General features: G+C 42.9%; 1 protein-coding gene across 7 annotated transcripts in view; it reads right to left on the bottom strand.

The window, feature by feature from the left end:
- Window positions 1-356: 356 nt before the first annotated feature.
- LRRC28 (leucine rich repeat containing 28) overlaps window positions 357-20,863 on the bottom strand; it is a 53,989-nt gene continuing 33,482 nt past the window's right edge. For all 7 annotated transcript variants that reach the window (XM_079954361.1, XM_079954362.1, XM_079954359.1 and 4 more), the window contains 4 exons: window positions 14,351-14,453; window positions 10,945-11,120; window positions 8,901-9,060; window positions 357-3,116 (listed from right to left, as the gene is read on the bottom strand). In XM_079954361.1, coding sequence (XP_079810487.1) covers window positions 3,044-3,116; window positions 8,901-9,060; window positions 10,945-11,120; window positions 14,351-14,453 — 512 coding nt within the window. In that variant the 3' untranslated portion in view covers window positions 357-3,043. The remainder of the gene's footprint in view (window positions 3,117-8,900; window positions 9,061-10,944; window positions 11,121-14,350; window positions 14,454-20,863) is intronic.

Genomic DNA, 20,863 nt, shown 5'->3' on the forward strand with positions numbered 1-20,863 from the left:
TGAAACCACACCTGCTAATCTAACGTTCCTTTGCAGCTGCAGCTTGAATTTGGCACTGTTTGAAGACAAGGCTTTACCTGTCCCCACACCTACCCATACATCAGGTGACTAACAGGTGGGTGCGGCTTGAGCCAAGTGGGCCAGGTGGGGAGGTTGCCAGGCCACAAGCTCCCCATCCCTGCTTTATGCTGAATTGGAATCTGACCAATACAAGTGGGTTGAATTGCTTTCAGTGCTGCCGGAAGACTGGGTCATTAGCTTTGTTACTCACCATTTGGCTTCTTTGAACACACACACACACACACACACACAATGGCCTACCAAACAGTTTAAAAAGCACAGAGAAAAACAACAGACAAGATGCCTCAGTTTTATTTTGGGGTGGATGCATACAGAAATAATTGCAATTAAAGGCAAGCTTCACATTTGAGGGTTGCTTCATCTTTAAAACCAGCAATGCAGGCAGATTTCTGCCCATGTAGTCAGAGACAGGCTACAAGTTACAGCTGTGCATTTAGAAAGGAGAGGACCTCCGTCCCATTACATATCCCAACAGGCAGGAATGGCTGAAGTCCTGCCTTAGAACCCACCTACCCAAGGAAAGCAAGCCCTGGGCAAAGCCCAAGGAGCAAGTAGCAGCTTTGGGTTTTGGGGGAGGCTTGCAATTTGAGAATTAACTGTTGTTCTCCTCCCATTAAACCAGCCTTTCCCAACCTGATGCCCTCCAGATGTTTTGGACTACAGCTCCCACCCAAACATCTGGAGACTGCAGATTGGTAGAGTTCCAAATGTTGGTTTTTTTAAAAAAAGCAGCAACGAAGGGAACTCCTTCCTTTGTACAAGGAGTGATTCATTACTCCTTTTATCTGCCCAGACCTGGCATCAATGGGCAAACGACAGCTCCCACCATAGCCAGCACCATCATCTCTTATTTTTAACTCATAAAAAAACAACAGCTGAGTATTGAGGCAGCTGCAGCAGACTTCCATCATTTTCCACATCCCCTGACCAGGGAAAGCCTGACCAGGGAAAGCCTGGGTCCCACTGGAGGGCACTTTGCCCAGGGCCTGGCCTTTGATTTGACCAGAGCCCTCCCCTCAATGTGGGAGGTCAGGGAGAGTTAGGCATTCATACCACTATAGCATTCACTGCCTATTGGGATACTTACTTATGGGCTCTTCAGAATTCTCAGCGGACAGCTTCCTGAGGAAGTGAACGAGGCAAAAGTATTCTAGATGGTGTTCACTTCAAACTGCAGTGTGAAACTTAGCGTTTTCGAACACTCCCCAGTAAAAGAAACTCTCACGTGTGCATCGGGTGGAGGAAAGATCCAAGTCCTTATCTGATGTGCTAACTTGTCAACTGCAAAGAACTTCTCTTGGTTCAACTTCCTGGGGGTTGCTCTGTTTAAGGAAAGCACCCAGGAAGAGCCAGCAAGAGGGAAAAGATGCTCTTTTTGCACCTGCAGTACATTGCAAAACACCCTCTGATTTCCAGACTACACCAAGGTATCTGCTCTTGCTCTAACCAATATTGCATTTGCCACCCAAATGCACGTGAAATAGTTTCCCACCTCTTTTCTTATGCTGCTTTAAAGATTGCTTTGGTATTTCAGAAAGTTAGGTACTTTGAAACAAACAAAACAAAACTAAGTCTCCTTGGGTCAATGCCTGTAGCTGATTTGTGTCTGGAAAAGAATACCAATACCAATGTGTTAATGAAAATAAATATTTGTAAACCACTGACCCAGGACTGTGTTTTGCTGATGCATCTTTTTTGTTTGGTAAAAAAGAAGAATAAGTAAGTTACACCCACGTGCTGGGCTTCCTGCTGGCTTGTGCTGGTAAGAGCAATCAAAGGTTCCAAGAAACAATCCTCAGAGCAGTAATGCTATTTGTGAGGCACTTCTTGAGCACAAGCAAGTTAAAATGCTATCATAGCCCTTTAAAAGTTATGTTAGGAAAAAGTGAGTTTGCTTCACTCTCCCTGCTGTGGCCTCCCCAGATGTCAGAATGTTTGACTGAAGCTACTCTGGAAAAATCAACCAGCGTATTGAAACTACAGTTATGAAGACCACACCATTTTACACCTTAAAACAAGCACCATTCACGTTACTTTTGAAGTTTTTCCCCCTCAAGTGCACAGTAAGTAGGGTTAAATATGCAACCCCTTGACTCATCCAAACCCACTGCTGCCTTTAACCCTTGTTGGCTCTGCAACAACTCAGGATTACAAGTTGACAAGTCCGACATTTGATTTCTCGCGGCTTCCAGTGGTGGTCCCTTGAAGGCTTCCAATCTCACATGCAAGTGTCAGTTCCAAATTCTCCTTACCCACTTGCAAGCAGACTCCAGCAACTGGTATGCAGACAAGAGTTATTTTCCATGAACAGATTTGTAATTCTCATTTATTGTCAAATAGGCAGTTAAGAGAAAAGGAGAACACATTTGATCCTGAATGGAAAAATAGAGAGGGGTGGTGGTGGTGGTGGAGAGAAACAACATGGCCAGAACAAATAAACTGCTACCTTAAATGGCTACTCTTAAGAGGGCAGTAGCACACAGCCAAGTAAGGAGGAAGTTAAAGAAAAGTTTAAAAGGATTGCAAATGGTTGGTTAAAAAAACAGTTTATATCATCCGAGTGGCTGAAAGCCGCTTTGAATGCAACTAGAATCATACGTGCAAAAACACGAGTGTGTCCTGGAGGTCGTTGGCCTGCTTGATGTTTGTTGCGTTTTACATTCTGCCTGGGGAGGAATAGGAAGGTGTTAACCTTTATGGAAGCTAGAGCATCAAAGGGCTTCCAAGAGAGTTCTGCCTTTCATCCAAATTTGATAGGGGTGCAGGATTGAAGTGGCTCTCCGTGTTCCCTGCTGGGCACTCCTCCGGCTGCTTTGGCACACACGCACACAGACGCGTGCAAACAGACACACACACACACACACACACACACACACACACACAAGCTGTATCCCAGCACCGTCAGGAGACAGCCTAATGCAGCTTTAAACTGGCGCTGCTCCTGAACAGCTTTAAGTATTTATCAACTCAATAGGTCAAAAGTCTGCAGACACTGGGTGGAGCAGCAGTATGCCACAAAACTAACAGTTGTCCTCCTGGAATAGAAAAATGGAAAAAAAGAGAGAGAGAGGGAGGGAGGGAGGGGAAGAGAGAGAGAGAGAGGGAGAGAGAGAGAGAGAGAGAGAGAGAGAGAGAGAGAGAGAGAGCAGTTGTCAGCTCAAGATTAAAACATTGGCCCTTGTCCACAACACACAACTTTTCTGGATAGTTTAAAAAAACAAACAAACCAGGAGGGAGGATTAAGCCGTGGTAAACTAAGTACACAAAATATTTGAGTTTGTAAAAATAGCAAGAGGTTTTTCCTCTGTCAACATAAAAAGAAATTCAGCTAAAAACTTTTGCAGGTTTTGTAGCTCTGAAGGGCATGGGGGACATGGAGGATGCCTTGATTTCTTAAAAGGGTGGGACAACGTATTTTTTTTTTTAATTCATGCCCCCTCTTTTAAACTCATGCTCCCCCTTTAAAACATCACATTGCTTTTTTTTTTAAAAAAAAAGCCCCCCCCCCCAAAACCCCAGAGTCTGGATGGCCATTTGTCATGGGACGCTTTAGCCGAGTTCCCTGCATTACAGGGCGTTGGACCAGATGCCCCTTGGGGTCCCTTCCAACTTTACAATTCTGATTTTGGTAACAAAAACAAAGGGGTGAAGCTAGTGTGCTTCATGCCCCTGTGTCCTGTGGGTATAATATGCAGTCCTAAGACTCATGAAGAAGGTTAACGCTTGCCACCCTTTAGACACAGGCGCAGATCTTTGCACAACTGGTGTGAACAGTTGCTCTTCCCAGCTGTGGTGCCACCTATGCCTCCTTTAGTATCAGGCAACTTCCCCCTTCTTCTGAATGATGAGTAGGCATCAGCAAGTGCACCACTGTGTGCCTGCACACTCTTGTACTAAGTCACCTTTGTAATTATTTATCCTAAGCTCTTTTTAAAGCAGAAGCAATGGTGGGCATTTCACTGCCCTAAAACCCAGGGCTGCCACACGTCCGAGATTTCCCAGACATTACCAGGATCTCAAAAGCAGAAATGACATCCGGGGGCAGGGAATATGGCAACCCTATATTTGAAATATGGCAACTCTATACAGTGGTACCTCGGGTTACAGACGCTTCAGGTTACAGACACTTCAGGTTACAGACACTGCTAACCCAGAAATAGTACCTCGGGTTAAGAACTTTGCTTCAGGATGAGAACAGAAATTGTGCGGCGGCAGCGGGAAGCCCCATTAGCTAAAGTGGTACCTCAGGTTAAGAACAGTTTCAGGTTAAGAATGGACCTCCAGAACGAATTATGTTCTTAACCGGAGGTATCACTGTATTTGACAATCCTTTCTCAATGCACTACCCCACTCTTTTTCTAGCCAGTGACAACTTGTTTAATTTTTACACGTTTAAAACACACCCACTCTCCAACTGTGGCCACCTGCTCCAGGTCGGTTTCTTCAACACAAAGCTGAACGCCAGAGCTACCAAGTCCACAGGGGTCAACACAAATTTTGCTGTATTTGCATCGATGGCTTCTCTAGCATGCAGCAAAGTAAGGAAGCATCCCTGAAAAATGGCAGGGACTTGGGTGCAAATACTGTGTTTGTTGTTGCTGAATATATGTTTGGCATTCCTTCATTTCAGTGCTGAAGTCGTTGCCAAGTATTTCAGACACACATTGATCTGATTAATGGGAATTTAGTACCCTTTGGCTGTGGTGGCAGAGGGGAAGGGGGTGTTGCCATAGGGCATATGCCAGCGCTGTATACAAAGCACATACCTTAGCCACCTGACCATAAGTTGAATAAGCTGCCAGATGTGGTGTGGGGGAAGCCACACCCTTTATGAAGGAGACCTTAATACGTGAGCAAGGTGGAAAGTTGGTTGTTGCAATCAGAGAAACTTTCTGAGAGGGGGAGGTGGGGCTCTTCCAAAGGAGTGTGTTCAAAGCCATCTGGCTGCTGTCCAAATTTAAGAGGCTCATTTTGTTCTCACTTCATAAAGCTCTGTTACTTACTGAAGGGGGAGGAAAAACCCATTATGGCTGCAGACGCAGTAGCTGTAAACAAGAAAACAAGAAAACTACACCATCTACTTGGTATCAGCAGACTTTTCTTCTAGGAAGGCTTTAGGCAGCTACGGTTGGGCAGGTATGGAATTGATATTTCCTTACAGCGGATTGCTGTGGGACGCAGGTGGGGCTGTGGGTTAAAGCCTCAGCGCCTAGGACTTGCCAATCGAAAGGTCGGCGGTTCGAATCCCTGCGGCGGGGTGCGCTCCCGCTGCTCGGTCCCAGCGCCTGCCAACCTAGCAGTTCGAAAGCACCTCCGGGTGCAAGTAGATAAATAGGGACCGCTTACCAGCGGGAAGGTAAACGGCGTTTCCGTGTGCGGCTCTGGCTCGCCAGAGCAGCGATGTCACGCTGGCCACGTGACCCGGAAGTGTCTCCGGACAGCGCTGGCCCCTGGCCTCTTAAGTGAGATGGGCGCACAACCCCAGAGTCTGTCAAGACTGGCCCGTACGGGCAGGGGTACCTTTACCTTTACCTTTACAGCGGATTGCTGTTTTCAGTCTCCTGGAGGGCCCAATTCAAATCAGGAACTAGTCAATATAATAATGTTCAGTAAGACCTGCAAGGTAAACCCCCTTTGCAATCCCACCGAGTGTGGTGCTTCAGGGGGTGGCACATGGAAGTCATTTGCTGCTGTGGCACCCTGTCTGTGGAACCTTCTCCCCCTAGGCAAAGTTGAACCCCTCATTGAACTTTAGGTGGGGTGTGAAGATGAAACCTTTTGATCAGGCCTACAGCATAAAATTATGGCTTTTGCTCTTGTTTTAATGTACCTACTGTTGTATTTTGATATCATTGATTTTGCTTGTGAGCTGACCTGAAAGGATTTTAGTCCTGAAAAGTGTCACAAAATAAGTAAATCTAACAGCACTTTACTGTCAGTTTGAAGGACCAGCACCATCTGGATCAAAATCATCTGTCAGAGCTGATCTTTTGAGTGGTGGATTGTTCTGGAATCCCTTTCTCTGCCAGAGGTAGGGCCCTTTTCTGTCTTTGGTTTCCATGAGAACTTCATCTAGGGCAAGAATGGAGAACCTTTGGCTGTCCTGATGTTGTTGAACGTCAACTCTAACCATCTCTGGCCTTTGGCCAGTCTTGCTGAGGCTGATGGAAGTTTTAGTTCTGCAACATCTGGAGGACTAAAAGTTCCTGGGGAGGCTTCCCAGTCTCTGAATCAGACAGAGAGAAGAATCGTTGGCCCTTCTGTTGGAACTTTTCCCCAGTTGTACTTCTTTTCATTGCCTTTTGTCCCCTGTGTCTTTATGGGCCTGTTGACATAGCTTTTGACTCGGATGTCTTGGTACTGGGAGGTACCTCGAGGATGATGGCAAAGAAGCCTGGGAGGCAGAGGAGGAGTCCCTGCAGCAGGATCTATCACCTTTCCCTGCTTGTTTTGGGCCTTCCTTGCAGCTGTGTTTGCTTCTCTTCCTCTTCTGTTTCTTTGGGGAAAGTCCACCTTCTGTTGTAGGGAGTGCTGTCTCTTTCCCCCTACCTGGGCTCCTTCAGTTCCCTGGGCAATCTGCCCCTGCACCCGATCTATTGTTATGGAGAGAGAAAGTGGGAATTGGGAGTAGGGAGCATTTAATTTAATCATCTCTGGGCATCTCTTAGGAGTTTGGCACTAATCTCATGCCTGGCATGGAGGACGCTGGCTGGCCTTCCTCCTCCATGTTATTGGATGCAACCTGTTCCATGCTATGGGCCATGGTATGAAAAATCCTGTCTTCCTCCTACTCTACCTGAATAAGTGAGAGAGTTGGGACAATTTGTGACATTTAGGTACATAGCCTGTGGGTTTTTGCTTGCCTCCTCTGTGCTCTTGCTCCTGCCACTGTGTCTCGAGCCGGCTACCCACGCCAGAGGCTAGCCATCATTGTGCTCCTTCATTGCCAACGGTGTCAGGAAACAGCCAACTGGGATCCACCTTGTTCCCAGCCACTATGGAGAAGGCTGGGGACAGAAGGGAGAGGGATGACTGGGGCTACACAGCCCTGTGGTTGCTGGTTTCCCCCCTCACCTCTAACTCAAAGTGGCAGATTGCAAGGAAGGGGGAAAAGACAAGGAAAATGAAAAAGAAATCCCAAAACCTAGATGTTTGGCTTTAGGGGCACCAACTGGTCCAAAGCGCTCTAGGTAGAGGCAGTTTAGGAACCAGAATGCATCTTCTTCCTGGAGAGGACCGTCAAGATTTGGACCTTGGCAGTTGCCCAGGAAGAGGCACCACCTTGAACTTGCCGATTGCCACAACTAATGTCAAGTAATAGCTATTCAGCAAGGAGACTTCCAGCAGCATATTAAGGGCCCAAGCTAGCAAAGCAGTTTTCCTGCCACAGGTCCGACTGGAGGGAAAGGGAGTTCTGCAAGAGCCATTCTTTGCTTTCACATTGTTCTCACTAAATTAAATGAAGTTTATTGAGAGGAAAGCCTCCTGGCTTCATTGTGCACATCCACATAGCAATGGCCAGATCTTCCATTGCTAGTCCTTCATCATAAGTTGAGCAGGACACCAAAAAGAAGAAGAGGTTTGCCCTTTTCTCTTAGCCAAACTAGATTCTGCAAGATTACAAGGCAAGTTGTAGAAGGCCTGGCTTCTTGATTTTCTTCTCTTTTTGAGTTTTACACAAGAGGCTCATGAATACTATAAGTGGACATGCTTTCTTTTCATGCATGGATGAAAAGTCTCTTGCAGAAAGGCCAACTGGTTCATCTTATTTCCTGCCAGAAGGCAGCCACCAACGGCTGCAATGCTTTGCTAATTACCATTGGGCTCTGCTGAGCATCACAATGTCACGAGTTACAAATTCATCATTCAATTTTATCCTTCATCATTCAGTTCTGATTTGAAGTGACGAAAGAAACATATAATTGATAATTTATCTGTTAGTCGAATGTCACCAATATATACAGGCTACTTCTTTAGTCATGGGGAATCAAAGTATGATTATCATGGGGGAAAGCTGCATAACAGAGCTTTTTAGACATGGATGGCTTCTTTTCTGAGTTCTGAAAATACCAGCATTTTCTTAAAAAGACAGACAAGCTTCTAGCTCTCACGGATTCAAAGGTGGAAAATGAAGGTAGACTGGCAGTGTGTTAAATGTGTGGGCTACTTGGGTGCCAAGAATATTTGCAAACTTTCTCTCCCTCCCCTTTAAATATCAATATCCTATCTATACTCCCTATTGCTCTCAAAGGGACATTAATTAATTCCAAATTACTCTGCTTCCTAGTCAATGACCAAGCAAGCTCACAACACTGGGGAAAAATGAACCTTCCAAGAAACTTGCCAATTAAGCAATTCACCACTGTGAAAACGTTTTGAGGAAATATTACTTAATCAGTTGTACAGTTATATGGCAAGATTTCTGAGTGACGCTATGAAAGTACATCACAATAGGTTCTAAAAGCCATCTTCACACCTCATGATATCTGGACAGTTTTATCCTACTATGTTTTACCCTACTATGTTCCATTGACTGTGTTGTGTTCTGATCCATGTATACAACACACTTTTTTATGACAATAAAGGAGATTGATTGATTGATTGATTGATTGATTGATTGATTGATACAGTTGTACAGTTGCTGCTTGCTATCAAGGTAGGCACTGGAGCCTTAAGAATAAAGTGAATATGGTATATGAAGTCAACAGACTGAAACCGCATAAGAGCAGCACAACCATGGCCCTGTGTAGATGCCTTTCCCTGTAACTGAAGCCCTTGCATAAGGTCTAAACCCCCAATGTAATTTTCCCTGTAATTACCCCTGATGCAATCCAGCCATTGGCGTCTCTCTCAGGGGAAAGAGCTTTGGGTAGACAATAGTAAACATGGGCTGGCTGCAACGGTGGCAGTGTCCCAGAGGGCAGTACAGCAATTCCAAGAGACTCCTGGGTAATGAGATTGGATTCAGGAACTTCAAATCTAGAGGTGGGGGGGAAACACAGAGACGGTGACTTCAACAAAACAAATTCATAGCTATTTTAACATTACAACCAAGATGGACACACTTGAACAAAGAACGGAAAAACAACAGCTTTGATGGTAAACTGGGGGGGGGGGGCACAATAACAGGGAATAGCTCTGCTCACAAAAAAATAGATTGCTGCTTGCACAAGCTCTCTTGTTTTCCTCTTCACTGAAATCCTTTCCAGTTTTCAGATGCAGTATCATGAAATGTCTCCTGCTTTCTGTCTTGCTTATGTTTGGAATGAGAGTTGGAATGGTGGTTATATTATGTAGCAAGATCATCCCTGAGGGTGTTGAATGGCCATCTGTCATGGACGCTGTCGTTGAGATTCCTGCATTTGCAGGGGGTTGGACTAGATGACCCCCGAGTACCTTCCAACTCAACAATTCTATGATTAATCTAAATAGCTTTACAGGGCCTGGCAATCTGCCCCTTCAACATTAGACTTCTAGACTTGCAACTCAAAAGCTTGAAATACTACCGAAATGATAATAAAACCTATTATCAAGCAGTAACAGTGATTTTAGCTATATAAAGGGAAAGATCTCAAGTGCACTATTGCTAGTCACTATACCTCCTCCCATTGATTAGCTGCAATATGGTGCATAGTTCTGGGCCAACATTCCATTGCTGGCCTAAATAAAAATAACTGCGTCAAAGAGGTATGGTTGGGGTAGCAAAATGCTGGCTTTTAACTTTGCACCATTTTCTTGGCAACTGGGCTCATCTGCTCATTCATATTCATCCTAATTATGTTTTTCCAGCCTCCCTACTTCCCAAAGTAAGAGATCATTAGCTCCCAAGGCCTTTTGAGATATAGCTTGACATTCAAGTTCCTGTTAGGACCTGAAGCCCCATGTGGCAGCATGATGCAAAATGCAGACAAGCCATGGGCCAGTTTTCAACAAAGAGCCTGAACTGGGGCAGAACTAAAGCAGCTCAGCTGTCACGTTGCATTGCAATGGCCAACGGGCTGCAAGCGCTTCTTTCTGCCTCATGCTTAACGAGCCTGCCAGCTCTGGAGCTGGCTGCCTGAGAAGGAGCTGCATTGTTGGATGATGCATTGCCTCTTGCCGCAGGAATATTATTATTTCTGCTTCTCTACTCTCCCATTAAAAGACAGTTGCTTCTCTGCTGCGGACTGCGAAAAGACTCTGGCCTTTTCTACGCTCTGTGCAAGAAAAGACTCCTAAATGCCTTTTAGCTAACACTTGGCTGTCTTTTTGGGCCTCTCGTTCTTATTGCAAATGTAGCTCGGGAAGCCATTTGATTTGGTGTTTTGAGAACCTGAGTCAAATTTCACAGCACACTGGAAGTCTACATGCTTCAAGTACTGTGCTTACCATAAGCTTCTCCTTCTCACTGTAAGCTTCTCTGTTTAATTTACAAGTGTCCGAGACACTTCATAGCTACCCAACTCTTTATACTCCTCCTTTTGCTTCCAGCAGTTTCAATATGCTCATGAAACACCATCTTTTAGTCCTTTTTCCATCTCTGTTCCTTGGAAATGAATTTTCTCCCTTAGTATTCACACTTCTCCCATCTACAAGCTTTCAAAAAAGTTCTCAAAACACAACTACTCTCTTATGCTTTTCCCAATTCATTTCGCACCTCTCCCATCTACATACATTTAACTACTCATCATTATGGGGCTGACATCTCATTGGTTTTAATTTTCCCTTCCCTTCTGTCCTTACTTTTTTATGCACCCCAATTGCTTAGACAGTGAGGGCACAAAGAAATATGATGTCCATTTCTAGTTGTTTCACTACACAGTCTAGATATTTAGGTGCTTGATAAACATTAATGTTGCAAGAATGCAATCACCGTTCAGCTACCTTTTAAAAACCTGCAGTATGTGTTATACAGCATCCGCATGGCCATCTCTTGCAAGGGCAGAACGCGGTCCGACTCTGACCCAATTGACTTCACCTCTGCTGGGAGGAAAACTGTCAACTGTCCTGATGAAAAGGTAAGAAGCTTCACCTCTGACTTCTGAACAGGAGAACCACAGCTGGAAAAATATTTGAGGAAAGGGGAAAGCTGTTTAAAAGGAGTAAAATATCATGAAAAATCCTACCCAAGCCTTCTAAAGATACTTGATACTTGAAAGTGCGCCACCCCGTTTCAGCCTGTCTGTGCATTAAGTCAGAGAAGAATGATCCAACAAAAATAAATATTTTGATTATATTGGATTCCACGTATGTATAGGAAGTAATTGTTCAATAGAGATAGATGTTGGCAAGTGTATTGCTGTGAATGCCTTATTGAAGCGCGTGGTGTGAGTTTCTTCAGTGATAATATTCTTTTTTGGTCTGAAGTTGTTATACACATCAATTTTGTACTGGTGAAATCCCTGATATTTGCAGATGTTCATGTACTTTCAAATTATATTCCTGTAGCACAGGGATTAGTGGAAGGACAAAAATGGACCTTCTGAGCCCTTATGGTTGCTAAGAGACTTATACTTCAAGCCTGGAAGGATAAATACACACTATCTATTATGAAATGGTTTGAGGACCTCACTGCCATGATTATGTATGAACATATTTCATATAGATGTCTAGTTCCTGTTCATACATCTATTATGACATCTGGAAGACATGTATTAATGCATATGTTTAACTTAAGATCCATGCACTGATGGTTACTGTATCTGTAATGTGAAGTGATGGTGTTTTTAATTACTATTAGTACTATTCATACATTATTATTATTTTACTAATAATTGCACAGAAATGAATTGTTTTAATTAGTTTTTAAACAAGATATGATCCCAATGGGATGCATATCCTCTGCATCAATAACTGAACAAGATCCCACATTAAGTTATTGAAGTGAGGTCAGGAGAACATTGCTTCATGTTGGTATAAGCAAAAACCAAATCCCAACAACACAAACAATGCACATCTGTCATGATGATCTCGTTGGAGGGAAATTTCAAAAATTTATTGTGTGTACCTTCATACAAGGAACCAGGTACTTCCGACACCCCAAGAACATATCTCATTAATACGCTGTTTTCAAAGCTGTGCTTTCGTAGTTACCATTGGCATTCTTAGCTAGCGCCTGTGTACATCTTAAGGACATAAATGTGCAAAGTGGTCTTTCCTTGCCAAATTCTGAATACCAGTGTAACTCAAGCTTTCCTAGTACAATACAATTCCAAAGATAAACATGTGTTTGTTTCACCTGACCATCAGAGGTCTCTGTGTTTAGAATCAATCACTTTAGAGTGATCGTTGATTTCCCACCTGTCAGGCTGAATAAAACTAACTACCTTAGAGCTATTAAAGCATTACTGCAATACCACATAGTTGTGCAGGATTTTCTTCTCCCTACAGAGCTTCCCTTAAGAAAACGTTTCCTGGGCTCCACAAAAAAATGAGAGCATGAGACAAGAAATGTCTGCACCTACATCTCAGGAAAGGAGGAGAACTTACTGTATTATAGGGAAGGAGACCCAGCTTTCAGGTTTCTCACATGCATGAAGACTACAAAGCATCATGCTTCAAGAATGGGACTACAGCGTCTCCACAGACAAGACACGCTTCTGTGTTTACAACAAAGCATGCTAAGACTTTCCAGTGTGACAGTCCCAACTTGAGTTCATCATATTTCATTAGCCTCAACAGATGCCAAGACAGTTGCACACAAAGCTTTCTTCAAACTGTACTAGTGTGATGGCTTACCCAGAAGGCTATGATGAACACTATGCAACTCTAGGGTCACAAATGATTTAAAGCAGAAGTGGCAATGTACTCAAGGAAATTAGTTCAAAGAGATCATAGTGAAGAGCGAAGGTCAGTATGTGAACAGGAAAGAGAGAACAACATGCCCAAATGTGGATTTTCTGGAGTTTGGTGCATTTTGCCAAGTGACTCAAAAAGAATGAAGCGGAGAATATGAGGAGTGGAGAAGCCAAGCGCTGGTTCCATGTTCTTGAAAGGAAGGCTTTTAAGTTAGACTGTTAAGATCCCTGCTTAGCCATGAAGCTCACTAGGAACCTTCAGTAAGCCATTCCCTGTATCAGGCAAGGATAAATCATAAGGATATATTATAATGTGGCCTCAGGATGGAACATGAAAGAAATATGAACCCTCTAGGTTGACACCAGCTGCACATTAGCAATTTCCAGCAAGTTGGCTGCAAGATTTACATGCCAATGATATTACTTAATACAACATAGTTAATTCTGTCTTCAAAGGTGCTGCTTGGCATTAGCAAGCAATGGTATGCATTTATCTTCAGGATTCAGAGACAAAAAGTGAAAGAAGCAACGCCTTGTTTCAAATTTTGCTATCTCTACTACATAGACAGTAAATATATTTGGCAGTCATTAATGAAGAAAATGTCCAGCTCACCCTTTCACGTATCACTACAAAATTGTTCCAAGAAGGCTACATGTTCACCTCTGTGGCTGCTATTTCTCAGCATCTACCTCTTTTGCCAGATATATGCTTTTTTTATCCAGCATAAGAAAAGTGTACAGTATCCATATAGATCAATTTACATAACCACCTGACAGAAGGCAACTGAGACAAACAGCGGGTTATACCTGCAACGACCATTTTCTTTAATGTACATCTTTTCAAGTTTTGCCAAGGGTGCCTAAAGCACACAGAGAGATGCTTTTTAAAGCACAAATGAATCCAAATTAAACAGAGGCATGCTATCCTGTTTGCTAAGGGAATACGTTTTGCCACAAAATTACCGCCTTAATATGAAAAGCAAGTATAAAAAGATTCAACACACTACCCCACAGTACATGAATAGGGTTGTGGTTTTTCTAAAAAGCAAAATACAGGTAGAAAGAAAGTCTGGTCCACATTATACTTTTGAGGTATTTGGTACTGAAAAACCCACAGAACACTATGCATCAAAATACACTGACAGAGCAGAGTCATAGAAATATTTAGAAAATTTTTGAGTCAATACTTTTATTCTGTTGGCACCATGCTTCATGTTGAACGCTATCACCCCAAATGTCCTAAAACATCAAGAAACACGACAGACAACCAGTCAGGGGCTTAGCACTGTAAGTATTGGATATTCAGCAAATTAATGTAGGAGATTTAGCACAATTGGAGGGTACTGGCAGTCAAAGTAATCTCTTCAAAGTAATGTGATGTGATGAATAAAAATCACCCAGAGTAAAGTTTAACTTGAAAGAGACAGCCTGTACTTGTTATGGGAAGCTTCAGAAGATAAGAGGCTACACAAAAACTTAATTCATATACTTACCCACTGCAGCCAATGACTTTATTATAGAGGTACGAGGGAAGTCCCTTCAGGTGAACATTGTTATCCACATAAACATACTGAAGTTCTCGAGAACGACCCAAATCTGGATTTAAAAGGAAAAGAAAATGAAGGAATCACAACCCTGGCAGAGATATCCAAAATAGTTAAAGACACATTATTTGGTTCTGCGTCAATGAACACTCATATCCATGGCGGTTGACTAAAAAACTCTCTTATTAGGAAAATAGATGAAATTTGCTGCAAAGCAAGGCGAGAATTCTCCAGTGTAAATTCACCCTCAAGTCAATCCCCTGTTCCTATTTCTTCTCTGGGAAGCAAATGAAGCACACACTCACTCTCAATACATTATAGTATAGGAGTCTTATGAATTGGTGGAGGTAAAAGGATGCAAAGGAGCTCCAATTTTCTTAAGTGATCCTTTTAAAGGGGTTGCCAAGTCTCTCTCTCAAAGATTATTTGACTCCAAGACAAACAACGATGTTACTAGTAAAGAAAAAAAGTACTCTGTGCAAGTGTGCAGGTATATACTACACATGCACACACAGTATCCTTTTGCAATCTGAGCTGCTACATTCTTTACAAGGAAATAAAGCTCCCCCGCTCCCCCTCCCCCGTAATGGACACACACAAAAAAGCCTTTTCTAGGGTGCAGAGTTTTGATGTAAAAACCAAATCTTTAAGGAACCATTCCTCTTCAGCCCACCAACTTCCTTTCACCCATTCTGACCTGGCCCATAAGCCACTGGGGAATAAGGAACTATGGATGTTCATTACGAGTTTAGGTGAGGTGTACCATTTAGAGAGTTGTGGACCACAAAATCCTCCTCCAGCCCTGCAGCACATTGCAGTAGTCAAGATTGGACAGTGCCAGGAGATGTATACCTAGGGCAAGACTCTTGTGCCAAATTATGCAAGGAAAGAGTTTTATGTTACATCTTCCCCCTCCAAAAGCTGGGTTTGAAAAGTGTATTATGCTGGGTCTGTTCACATCATCATTCATTTTTTTTCAGGACAAACTAGCCTTATTTTAATCATTTACTGCATTTTCACACCATTTTTATTTTGGCTTTCCACCAAGGAGGTCTGGCAGCATTCTGTTCCCTTCCCATTTTATCCTCCCAACAAACCTGGGTCTCCCCATTTTATAACAAACTGATGAAATTTGCACCTATTCTGCAAATATACTGAATGGAGCATGATTATTCTTTGGATTTCATACTTCTCTAAATTCTGTGATACAAATTTGGTAATTTATTGTTTACCAAAATGCAAAACAAAAGTAGTATTTAAATACTTTTTTGGGATAAAATATGTACTTTAAGTATGCATTTCAATCTGTATTTAGAAATACAAATGATTCATACGCCTTTTGAAATCTCAGATCAATGCAGAAATGAGAGAAAATAGACCAGAAATAGGATTATCTGTGCGTTTCTTGTTGTGTGTAAGGTTGCGCTTAAACTACCCAGAAATTTAAAGTTGTTCATTCAAAATATGGTAATGAGATTACTGAATGTCACCATCTGCTTAGAGAATTCTCATTGTTATTTTAAAAAACAGGTGCTGGTGCTGATCCACAAAGCCCTATACTGTTTAACAGAGGCTTCCTCAACCTCGGCTCTCCAGATGTTTTGAGACTACAATTCCCAATATCCCTGACCACTGGTCCTGCTAGGTAGGGATCATGGGAGTTGTAGGCCAAAAACATCTGGAGGGCCGAGGTTGAGGAAGCCTGGCTTAATCCTACCTGCTCCCAAAATACTTGCCTATTTATTAAGCTATACTGTACCTCAGATTCCCTGCTCCAGGTGCTATTGCATCCTGACTGCAGTGGGTAATAACCAGAGACAGGGTCCTTTGACTGGTAGTTTTGAAGAGCTCTCCCTAAGTTTGTCTGTGTGACACATGGTGAAAACTTCTTATTCTTCTGCGGTTTTAAGTACATGGGTTTTTTTTCATTATTGGTTTTGGTTTCTTGTTGCTTGTATGTCTGGTTTCAGCTGTTGTTTTCAATGGTGCTGTGATTTTAATTTTGGTATTAATCATTGCATTTTAAATTGTTTTTTTGTTTTGTTTCAGATGCTGCCTTGGAAACTTTGGCTGAAAGGCGGACTAGAAATCTTTCAAATGAATTGATAAGAACAAGAGTCATTTCTGAGACCTGTAGAATAACCCTAATTTCTTTTCCACTGAGAATCACAGAATTCGCAGAGTTGGAAAGGGTCATCTAGTCTAACCCCTTGCAATGCTGAAGACTTTTCAGGAACCAGTCCTCATACAGCTTAGAAGCTTGCATAACATACACACAAAAATCAATGCACTTGTTGCATTAGTACTTGCTACTTTTCATCCTGAACTTCTCAAAAAGACTAAAAGCAATACCAAGCCAAACCACAAAAGATTTTCTAAATGCTTAGTAGTTGCTCCTGTAAGTGGGTCTGCCCACCCTCTGTTGCCATTAAGTTTTAAGCATCAGATAACATAATAAATATTGCAAAACGTTCTTTGCCAAACACATTCCTTCTGAGCTTCACAGATTAAGGAAGCTGCCCGTCTGAAGCTACAAAGAAAGTTTTCATGTGGCTTTAAGCACTGTAGCTTGTCTAAAACATTTCCACTTTCTTCCTACCAGAGTACAAGATCAAAGCCTTTCTATTAGAACTGACCAAATGGTAAGAGTCCTGAACAAACCCCAATTCAAGAAATCACCTCCCCCCTTTTAACCTCAAGGCACTGGCATATGCATTCCACATGGCTGAAGATGGAACAAAAGGTCTTATGTGCCTGCACTGATGTTCATTAACCCTACAGTGAAAGGAAGCAGGGAAAAGAGGGGACAATAAACCCCTCTGTCTACCACACTTAGAAGAACGAGACCCAGTTGTTTAACACTATGGGTACGCAAATCCTCAATAAATGTCTGTGCGCGCGCGCACACACACACACACGTAGGGTTTCAGTTATAATAGGTAACTAAAAAGGTAAAGGACCCCTGACAGTCAAGTCCAGTTGCAGACGACTCTGGGGTTGTGGCACTCATCTCGCTTTACAGGCCAAGGGAGCTGACGTTTGTCCGCAGACAACTGGGTCATGTGGCCAGCATGGCTAAGCTGCTTCTGGCGAAACTAGAGCAGTGCACGTAACGCCGTTTACCTTCCCACTGGAGCGGTATCTATTTATCTACTTGCACTTTTTGGCGTGCTTTCGAATTGCTAGGTTGGAAGAAACTGGGACCGAGCAACGGGAGCTCACCCCGTTGCGGGGATTTGAACCACCAACCTTCCGATCAGCAAGCCCAAGAGGCTCAGTGGTTTAGACCACAGCACCACCTGCGTACCCCAATAGGTAACTACTACTGTACTTATAGGGACGCGGGTGGCGCTGTGGGTTAAACCACAGAGGCTAGGGCTTGCCGATCAGAAGGTCAGTGGTTCGAATCCCCGCGACGGGGTGAGCTCCCGTTGCTCAGTCCCAGCTTCTGCCAAACTAGCAGTTCGAAAGCACGTCAAAGTGCAAGTAGATAAATAGGTACCGCTTCGGCAGGAAGGTAAACGGCGTTTCCATGCGCTACTCTGGTTCGCCAGAAGCGGCTTAGTCATGCTGGCCACATGACCCGGAAGCTGTATGCCGGCTCCCTCGGCCAATAAAGCGAGATGAGCGCCGCAACCCCAGAGTCAGTCATGACTGGACCTAATGGTCAGGGGTCCCTTTACGTTTACCTTACTGTACTTATACATTGGCTTGCAATATAAAATACTAAAGTACAATAAAAACAAAATATCGAGCAAATATAACCATATAATAAAACAGCAGAGCTAAAACTTTACATAGGCGTCTACATCTTCTGGAAGGCCTTGCTGACTAAAGCCCAAAATCATATTTGCCAGCTCGCCTCCTCTCCAGCCCACCTCCCATGGATGGGATCTAAAATGGTTAAGTGATTAATGTTTTCTCAGACAATAGCCTTGTCCACACGGCGCTCTGAACCACGGTTTAAGCTAAACTATGGTTTAAAACAAATAAGCAATGCGTTAGTGCATGATAAGTCCCTGAAGTACTCCTCCCCACTTCTTTCTTCTGTAGGTTGGGGAGGAAAGAAACCAGAGCTGGCTTACCATTACAGTGGTACCTCGGGTTAAGTACTTAATTCGTTCCGCAGGTCCGTTCTTAAACTGAAACTGTTCTTTACCTGAAGCACCACTTTAACTAATGGGGCCTCCCGCTGCTGCCGCGCCGCCGGATCACGATTTCTGTTCTCATCCTGAAGCAAAGTTCTTAACCCGAGGTAATATTTCTGGGTTAGCGGAGTCTGTAACCTGAAGCGTATGTAACCTGAAGCGTATGTAACCCGAGGTACCACTGTACATGTGAACTGGCACTTATGGTTTGTTCCCTAACAAACAATAATGGTAAGCCATTCCCCCCAACCCCTTGGCTTACAATCAGAGTTTATTGGAGGAAAATGGGAAGGCAGTCTCTGCTTTGTTTCCTCCCCAGTGGGCTGAAGAAAGGATTGTGGGAGAGCAAGTGGGCCTTTTGAGTAGCATGTATAGTTTGATCCAGTTTGCATGTTACGTTAAATTACAGTTTCAATATGGTATCTGCAAAATACTGTCGGGCGCCAACTACAGCTGAAGACCAAAAAATGTTTTTAAAGGTGTTGAAAGTGGCTTCACATCCCACAGTGTATATGCATAGACCCACATTCTGTCTCTCTCGTCCCACTGCCATCTCTGGCAACAACAAAGAGAAGTTGTTTACCAGATGAAGAAAGTATGACAACTACACATACCGTGGGCATATATCTTACTCTCAAACTGCCTTCATTTACCACCTGCCTCCAGTTTATTACCAGCTGATGTATTTTCAACATGGGTACATTAACATGCAAAGGTCTATTCAGAATTAAAACAGGCTTGTCAAATACAGACTCATTATAAAGCTATTTCTAAAGACATTTCTATATATCAAGAGATGCTATCAACAGTTAAACTAATAAATGGAGTGGTTGTAACGTATAATTTTGCCAGTCTAAATAGATGAATTCATTTATTCAACTCAATCAGAACATTATTACAAATCCAGAAACCACCAAACCTAATTTTATAGCATCTTTTTTTCCTTGTTAGTATGTGGGTTGTTTTTTTTAATGTATTCAGTAGACATAATTGCAACCAGCCTGTGGAACATGAAATCTAGGACGGCAAACATGCACTAAGACAACTTGTGTGTGTATCTGTGACCATTTAAACCAAACTATGGCTAAAGCCCTCTGTGAAGAAATCTTTCCTACAAAGCAGCAAAAAAGGAAGGCTTTCATAAACTTCATTCACCAGACTAGACAGCATTTTACATATGCATATCCCTTAAACCTAAGGCCACAGTCTGTAATTATTTTCTGACATAAGTAGTCTCTTCAGAGAAAGCTCAAGGCTTCAGTAGTCATTCAAAATTCAAAAATGGGGCTTTCTAGGACAGGATTTTTAAAGGACATCTTAATGATGCCTCTGTCACTGCAATACATGTGTGGTTTTTTAACAGGTACAAAATCATACTCCTGTTTTCCATGGAAAGAAAACAATTTCAATCACAACAACAATTAAGTTTCAGTCACCTCAACTACGCAAGAGGACTCGAGTTGGAACACTATAGATTAATGTTGTTGCAAACAGGGATTTAGAAGTAAATATTGGAACAATGATGTTATCCTAGAGTGAAAAAGTGGCATTCTTGGCCAGTTGATTAAATAATAAGGTATATCTCCTCATTTTATATATTTAACAGTAACAACAACAAAAATAGTTGTATTTCTTAACCTCACTTCACAAATCACCCCTAAGAAAGTAAAATAACCCAGCGAAGACTGGATGGGAACTATTAACTTTGGCTAAGCCAACAGTTCATCAAAGCTCAGCTTAAAGGCCTATGGTCAATTATGCATCAGATGCCCTTGGAGTTTCGAATACAAAAGAATGGGAATTTTAACCTGGCATGATAAAGTGTACAACTTAGGGGATGTATTTATCTTTCCCTGTCTTTTCTGATTTTCCTTTATCACAATATTAATCTATTACTGTATGTACTGTTATGTAATGTTCTTGACATAATTTAGTTTTAAGACGGAAAGATACCATAACAGGAGCCCGCTGCAACAGATCAGCGTCCCATTTAGTACAGCATCCAGTTCTCACAGTGGCTCACCAGATGCCTACGGGAAGCCTGAAAACAGAACCTGGGTACAGCAGCACTCTCCCTTCCTTTGATTTCCAGCAACTGGAACTCAGAAGGACACCGCTTCAGACAGTGGTGGTAAAAAGGTAAAAGTAAAGGACGCCTGATAGTTAAGTCCAGTCGCAAACGACTCTGGGGTTGCGGTGCTCATCTCACTTTACTGGCCGAGGGAGCTAGGGTTGTCCGCAGACAGTTTTTCCGGGTCATATGGCCAGCATGACTAAGCCACTTCTGGCAAAACTAGCGCAGCGCACGGAAATG

This window comes from Podarcis cretensis (genome assembly GCF_951804945.1).
Source record: "Podarcis cretensis genome assembly, chromosome: 14".
NCBI classification, from domain to species: domain Eukaryota; kingdom Metazoa; phylum Chordata; class Lepidosauria; order Squamata; family Lacertidae; genus Podarcis; species Podarcis cretensis.